At 53.0% G+C, this 7,947-nt stretch overlaps 1 protein-coding gene across 1 annotated transcript in view; it reads left to right on the top strand.

Moving 5' to 3' along the window:
* Positions 1 to 7,947, top strand: part of KY (kyphoscoliosis peptidase) — a 49,567-nt gene that overhangs the window by 7,255 nt on the left and 34,365 nt on the right. The window contains exon 4 of the mRNA XM_008568221.1: positions 7,268 to 7,330. Within this exon, the coding sequence (XP_008566443.1) occupies positions 7,268 to 7,330 (63 nt within the window). The remainder of the gene's footprint in view (positions 1 to 7,267; positions 7,331 to 7,947) is intronic.

Genomic DNA, 7,947 nt, shown 5'->3' with positions numbered 1-7,947 from the left:
CCACGCGGCCCCGAACCAGGTCGGCTGTCCCGATCCTCTCCCCCACGGCTGCCTGCGCCTCCGCGCTGTGGCTCCGGCGTCCCGTGGCAACGCACAGTCCCGTGGCAACGCGCAGCTCCGTGATTGCCCCAGGTTGACTCTTTGTGCAGGCCTATGGGTGCTTCCGTCACCCTCGGGAGCCAGTTTCCTCCCAGCCACTCCCTGAAGGGTGCAGGTCAGGGTTAGAAGATGCCCTGGAGGAAAAAGGCCAGAGCCTCAGGCCTGAGTCATAGACAGTGGAAGCCTGCTCCCACACGCTGCACACTGCGGGGCACAGGGGACCCAGGGGAATCCGTGTGCTGGGTCGGACTCGGAGATGGGGAACTCCCTTGGTGTCCTTGCACAGCTGACCGCCTGTTTCCCCTTTCTTGAGCCTCTCGCCCAGCCTCCTACAGAGAGAAGGCATGAAGAGGGTAAAAGGAGCACAGGCTTGGGTAGGGTGAGGTTTGAAATCTGCTCTCCCCACCTGAACTTAACCAACAGCTTTACTGGTCCCGCAGACTCTCTGGGGAAGGGTGGGCTAGTAAAGTGCCTGTTTATACAGTGATTGTGGAAAGCAGGACCCAGGCCTCTGTATTCTCTAGAGGACAGGCCACAGTGTGAATATAGATAGATAAAAATGGAGGTTAAATAAGCCCCGGAGAAGTCTCGGAAGCTCGCTGGGTCTGTGGGTCTATGAGGAAGCCCTCCAGAGCCCTCTTTGAGGCTGGTGTGAGGGTGCACTAGGCTGACTGTGCGCCAGTTCTTTAGGAGAGATGTTTGACAGGCTATGCTGGAAAATGATTTCTGCCTCCCACCTCCCTCCAGCTCTCCAGCTTCGTCAAGTTCCTGTTGCTACCCTGCTCCTGACTCTTCTGTCCCCAGAGCCCCTGTGCACATTGAACATCCACTTCCCACCTGCCCTGATAAAGCAATGGTGCCGTGGATGGCCTTGCTCCCACCAGCTACACAGGCTGGAGCTACCCCAAAGCTCCTGGGGACCGCTTGAGTAGGCAGTTAGGGGAAAGAGATTCTGCAGGGCTGAGAATGTTGACAGGTGCTCACTGCAGTCTCAGGAGGAATTTGGAGGCCAGGAATAGTTTGGGTTAGTTGGTTCTTTAGTTCTCAGAGCTTCTCCTAGGAAAGGGGGAAATGGCTCACCACGGGTATTTATCGTTAGGAACTGGCAGAGGTCACCAACTTCTTGATGGAAATGAGGCTGCTCCTACTCCACCCACCGCATTCAAGAAGGGCTCCTCCAGTGTGTGGTGAGGTCAGAGGTCCCCCACAAGGCCAAGTTCCAGGTCAGCCCATGAGTCCCCACTTCCCACCCCCATTCTGATCACATCTCTCCTAAAGGTTCTGACAATAGAGAGGGCAAAGAATACAGAGAAGCCCAGGAAATGCCAGGCATAAAAACTGCCTGAGAGGTCTCCGACACCTAGCACAAACCTCCCGTGACCCCAGACCCACACACTCCACATTCATGACCATGACTCAGGGAAGAAAGACCCCTACGGCTGGGCCCTTTCTGCTGATATTGCTCTCCAAATATTTTCCTAATGGAGGTTTCTCGCAGATGCTCTGACGGTGGAGAGACTATGCCACTTATTCACAATCAGACAGTTCTGCACTGGGGCAGAGAAGAGGGAAAGTGCATGGCCTCTGACCTTGCTGGACAGCGATGATGTCCAGGAGACCCCAGACTAAGGCAGCTTGCAGGCCCACTCTTCAGGATACAGCCTAAGGGAGGAAAACGGAAAATGCCAAAAAAGACTATCTTGTTCCAAGGCTTCCCATTGGTGCACAGAACAAACCCATACCTGCTTCCGGGCATCTCCCCCTGTATCCTCCACACTCCAAGTCCTTCACTAGGGAGCAATCTTCCTCAGCTCTGCAAAGGAGGGCCTGAGCTCCATGTCAGAAAAGTTTGAAGCTCAGTAATTGTCGCAACACAGAGGACTGAGTGAAGCTGTAACTTGGTGGCTCATCTGCTGGTGGCTTTGTGTCAGAAAAGAGTCAGAGGAACAAAGAGGCAAGGAAACTGTGGACAGGCTGGGTTACCAGGGATTTGGGCTGCAAGGCCAGCGGATATCTCTCCCATATCCTGTAGAGTCCTAGCAGCCTCCAACTTTTTTCTTAGAGCAGTGCTTCTCAAAAATGTGCCTGAAAGTCTTCAACACCTATCAGAAAGGAGAGTTCCTACGGCAGTGGAGGAGGTAGTGTAAAACTGCCTACACCAAGTTGGAAAGAGCTTCAGAGTCTTAGGTTTTACCCTAAAAGTCTATATGACTTGTGCATTCCACTCCATGAGTGTGTCAGTGAGGGTTCCAAGTGATAAGCCACAGACATTGACTGTGGAGGACTCTGCAGAAAGGAAGGGTGTTAAGAAGGGAGTTGGGGGCTGGTTGGTTGAAAGGGCTGGAGAGCCAGATTGAGGTTGAGCCTCCAGGAACAGTTCCATAAACTGAGCCACAGAGCTGGCCTGGTGAGGGAACCTCCGCAGCCACCAAGGAGCACTAGATACTCCTTCCATGCCAGGAACTCAGTTTTATTGCAGTGGCTCCCACTGCCAGGACATATGCCAGCTCGGTGCTAGGAACTCAACCTTGCAACTACCACTCCCAGCCACTGCCAGAGAGAGAACTTCCCTTCCCTTCCCTCCTCTCCCCTCCCCTCCCCTCCGCTGCCACCCCATCCCCTTCCCTTCACTTCCCTTCCCCTCCCTGTTGCATCACCAGTTCCCAAGACAGAGGCAGACACAGGTGCATGCATTGGCCATAGCTGAACCACACGTTTACACTGTAGCTGCAAGGGAGGCTGGGAGAGCAGGCAACCATCACTTTCCATTCACATAGGGATAGGCAGTCTTTGCCCACCCCCAACCCCACATCAAGACTCTAAAAGTGGGGGATTCACATACAGAAATAGGCCAATGGATAGCAAATGTCTTTGAAAACAGTGCTTTCATATTTATGCAGTGGAGATGTGGGTGTGGGAAATGGGCATCTGTATTGCAAAAATTCTCCCTTGTTGATCTTGATAACCAATCCCACCACTCTTGAAAACTTCTGTTTTCACATTTTTCAAATGTTTTAAATTTTGAGCATTGCATTCATTCCCCCAAGTACATCTCATTCATAGGTAGCCTCCCTCAGATCCCAAGAGAGCCAAGTTCCAGCAGCCCTACTTTAACCCAGATAAGTCTGCAACTGGTCACCCACCTGCCCTGGGGCTCCCCCCACAGAGGACCTCACACCAGTACTTGTTGTCTCACAGGATTCCAAGGTGTTGGAAATGGACTCCGGAAATGGCAGAAATTAGAAGGAAACGAGCTGCATGGTAAATTCTCTTTTCTTTTTTATTTTCTTTTTAATCTCTAAAATTGAATACATTGAAAAATAACTGGAAGGACTGGGTTTCACTAATTTGAAGACTGGCCCTGGGCATCTAACCACTGAGCAGAAAGTGGCTACTCCCAGCCTCAGGTTCCCACTGTCCTGGCAGCTGTGGCTGAGGAACAGCGCCATCAACTTGAGCACCCACTTGTTTGCTGGCTGAGCTACTGGAAGGACTTGGCATCACTTGAGATGGTGAGGTTTGAGTGTGTTCCCAGGGGAGGCAGCGCTGTTCATGCCATGCGGCCTCTTGAAATTTTTTCTGCAGAAAGAGGACAGTGGTCTGCCTTGGGACACTATTACTTGAGGCCTGGGAAGACTTCAGTCAAGGGTTCTGTAACTCCCTGGGACCCAGAATACAATAAGAAGTCAGCTCTCAAAGCCTCTTCTCTCTGGTGCCAGGTTTCTGTCCCCCCTGTGGGCTCAGGATTTCTCTGGGAACAATATGGATGGGGTGACTATGATGGGCCTTATTCTGTGCCCTTCAAATATTTATTAGCTTAGCTTCCAGGGACAAACAGTGACAATTTGCTGTGGGCATGTGAGAATTCTAACAAGAATCAGACATCCCCTCCCACTGCCCCTGTAGAGGGCTTAGTCAGACCCTGCTATGTGAGCCGTGGGATCAGATGACTGGCTCATCAAATGCCATTCTGAAGGAACCCCCCTTCATGACCCTCCACAAATGGGAAAAAAGGACTGCAGTAGGATAAGATTAGCTGTGCTCTACGATCCTTCTGACAGTAACAAAAGGGAAGGATGAAGTTCCAAAAGGAAATTCATTTATTCATTCATTCCCTCAACAAATGTCTATATTGCTTACTTGGTGCCAGGCACAGTTCTAAATGTTGGGGATGAAACAGCAAATAACGCAGTCAAGAACCCCTGCCCTCATGGGGCTACATTACAATTATTGCAATCGTGATAACATTCACTGCAGTAGAGTCTCAACACTGGAGGTGAAGCACTTTCCTGTGTACCCTGCCCTGCTCAGGAGTAGGAGCCATCCTCAAGATATGCACCCCTGCTGGGGAGCTACCCCTCTGTGTCCTGGCCGATGGGCATGCACGGCTGCAATGGATTCCTTAACCTTGCTACTGGGGCCATCAGACAGTAGACATGCCAGCATTAGCTCTACTGAAGCAGACGCCAAAGCTAGCAAAACTGTGCTGGTGAGAATTATAGTAAGAATCAGACCTCCAAAGACGGCCATGCAGGGCCTACATGCTAGGCTGGTGTGTGTGGGGGTGAGAGAGCAAGCGAGCCTCCGGTGGGGCAGATACACAGCACCCTCATGTACCTCGGCTCTCTCTTACCTTGCCTGAGCTGTCTGACATTCATCGTAGGGCTTCTCAGAATGTTACTACGTCCGGAGAGGATTGAAGTATACCAAATTCATCCTATTTTTTTTTTTCCTTTTTGTCTTTTTTACTGACCGGTAACGGGATCACAACCCTCAGTGTCGCGCCCGTACCGGGGACCAGCAACGGGATCGCAACCCTCGGTGTTGCGCCCGCACCGCGCTCAGCCAGCGAGCCGGAACCGGTCTCCACATGGGATCCGAACCCTCGGCGGGAGCGCCGCCACACTCCCAAGCGGTGCACTCTCCAGTGCACCACTGGGCCGGCCCCCAAATTCATCCTATTTTTACCATCCTCCGAGTTTCTGATTTGGGGGAAGCTTAGTGGAAAAATACAACAAAACACAAAGTGGCACAGTGACGATTACAAGACTATCACTAGACTCTTGTAGGATGTGAAATGGGTCTTAGTATGGTGTGACAGCTAATAAAGAGGATGGTGAAACTAGCTCCTGCAGAACTACTTCGAGAACTGAGAGTTTCAGGTAAACGCAGGGCTGCAGAGAGGCTCTGCAGAGGGCCTGAACCCTCAAAAGATGATGGTTCCCCCGCTCCACCAATATATGTGTAATGTAAACTAATGTTTTATTTATTTTTAAGCGGCTTGTTTGCATGCATGCAGAAATTAAAATTATAGCTTCTTTCTGCATTTTCTGATGTCAAGATTCTGAGTGCAGGTATTGAAGCTGACCTTTTCTCATACCTGCCTTGCTGGTGCCCCAGGCACCCAGCCCGGGGAGCTGGATGGCTTTCATCTGAGAAGGAAGTAGCTGATGGCATGCGCTGGTGGAGTGTGCACAATGTGGCTGAACATGGGGCTGATCCAAAAGGGCACATTTCCCCCTCTTGCTGCCCTGAGCACTCCTTGTGCTGGGGCGTTGGCAGGGGTGGGGGGAGCCTGAAGCGCTCCAAACTTTTCGAAGCAGCAGGTGTTTGGGCCGAGCCACCGCCCCCCCACCCCACCCCAGTTTGCCCAGCAACGGGCTTCCCCTGCTTATGATTGGCTGCTTTCCTTGGTCCTGGCCAAAGTCTGCCTAGCAGCACAGGGACTGACACCCCATAGCTACAGAGAAACCAATTGTACAGCCCTGACTATAAATACCCTGCAGCAGCTATGCCAGCCAATCACCCACTTTGAGGATTCCCTTCCAGGATCCTGTTTCCTCCCTCGGCCAGCCAAGCAGAGATGCGGCCAGCTGTGCCTACAGAAGGTGGCCTCCCTGTCCTCGCCTGAGTCTGGCCTGGGGTTCCAGCCCAGCATGCTACACCACCCTGCAGTGGTACACACAGTGGACCTGGCCCTAGGCAGACTAATCATGGCCCTGGGGGGCTCAAGGGCCTGGCTGGGCTTGTTCATAGGAGAATGCTGGAGTGGGCAGGGCCCTCCAGTGTAAGACACTGCCCGGCACAGTTCCCCACCCCCCAGACTCAATTGGCTTCTGCTTAGGCCCAGGCATGGGAAGCACAAAGTGGACCATCTGGTTGGGTGCACAAGGATGGAAACTTCAGGCCAGTGCCCCGGAGGCATGCTTGTTCCCAGACCAAGGCACTGGTCCCAGTGGTCACTCCAGTGTCAGGCCCACTACAGGCCAGCAGGAGGCCAGAGGGAGAAGATGGCAGACCAGGGTGGTAGCAGAGGGGGAACATCCTGCTGGCCCATTGCTGGCTCCTCCCCAGTTCCTCCCCCTACCCCTCTGAGACAGAGGTTCAAGGGCAGCCTCAGTAAGACCAGGCCACAGTGACAACTGTAAAGGGGGGATGTGGGAAAGGTCATGTTTCCCATAGGAGGGGCAGGCAGGCCTAAGGGTTCCCCCTTCATGGCCTATGGCAGGAACTAGGCATCTCTCTACAGCAGCCAGACCCCACTAAGCTCTGAGGACAACTCTGTGTTTGGGGACAGAAATGTCCCTAGTGTATGGAGAGAACTTGCATGTGGTGGGTGCCCTGCAAAGGTTTCCAAAACTGAACCAAACTGCACATCCTCCCAACTCCTAAGCTGGAGTAAGGGGCAAGCTGTCCCCTCTTCTTCTCGGGGCAGCAGGAGGCTGAGCTGGGAGTCAGCAGATGTGGGGTTCAAGTCCCAGGTTGGAGCCTCCCAGCCTGCTCCACAGAACGGTGAGAGGATCCATGACACGTCCAAGTGCAGGGAACTGTGCCTCGTGACACCAAAGTTGGGGGTTATGGCTACATAGACCACAGGAGGCTTCACCAGCCTGCTCTAGAAGAAACCTAGCCTGTGCTGGCTCCTGCTGGGAGGCATGGGGTGGGAGGATGCACACAGGCTCCCAGGCATTTGTCTCCATGTTCAGGTGTGTGACCATGCTGGCTCACGAGTGTGCACGCCATGGAGGCGTTTAGGCCAAGCCTGTGCATGTGCTTGGTCCCTGCCAGCCTGCCTTCCTTACAGACGCACACAGCTCCCTGCTCTGCCTGGGAAAATTCCACCATGATCCCAGTGGTCACTGCAGACTTCTCTGTCTTCCTTAAATAGGAAACCTGGCGGAGAAGCAGCGCTCTCAGCAGCCTCAGGTCATCACTTCCTATGACAACCAAGGTAAGTGATTTGCCGCTAGCCACGACCTCTCCTGTGTCTGTGTGCCCAGATCTGCTGCCCCAGCCAGAGACAGCAGCGCTCTCAGCAGCCTCAGGTCATCACTTCCTATGACAACCAAGGTAAGTGATTTGCCACTAGCCATGACCTCTTCTGCGGCTGTGTGCCCAGATCAGCTGCCCCAGCCAGAGATGGCCTGGTGTGTGGATCTCGGCCCATGCAGAGCAGGGTCCTCTCTGCCCCGTGGATGTTGGAGCATCTTTCAGGAAGCACTGAGAGGCTGCACAGTCTGAGTCTGCCCCTCACCATGGGATCAAGAAATAAAGTCCTTTGCCCACAGAGCCCACTGCCGTCACTAACATCACCACCACTGTCATCACTATAGCTAACATTTACTGAGAGCTAACCATTTGCCAGGCATGCTGCCAAGCCATTTACACGTTTGTTCTCATGTAAACTCAGCTTCCCGGCAATCCTGTTTGATGGGTACTCCTACTATCCTCATTTTACAGATGAGTAAACTGAGGCATGGAAAGGCCGTCACGTGTCCAAGATCTCATAAAAAAAAATCAGAGCCGGGCAGTCTGACCTTCCAAACCCCAGCAAGGCCTCAGCTGTTA

This window comes from Galeopterus variegatus, unplaced genomic scaffold (assembly GCF_000696425.1).
Source record: "Galeopterus variegatus unplaced genomic scaffold, G_variegatus-3.0.2 Scaffold388, whole genome shotgun sequence".
Lineage (NCBI taxonomy): Eukaryota > Metazoa > Chordata > Mammalia > Dermoptera > Cynocephalidae > Galeopterus > Galeopterus variegatus.
This window is presented reverse-complemented; position numbering and strand designations above follow the sequence as displayed.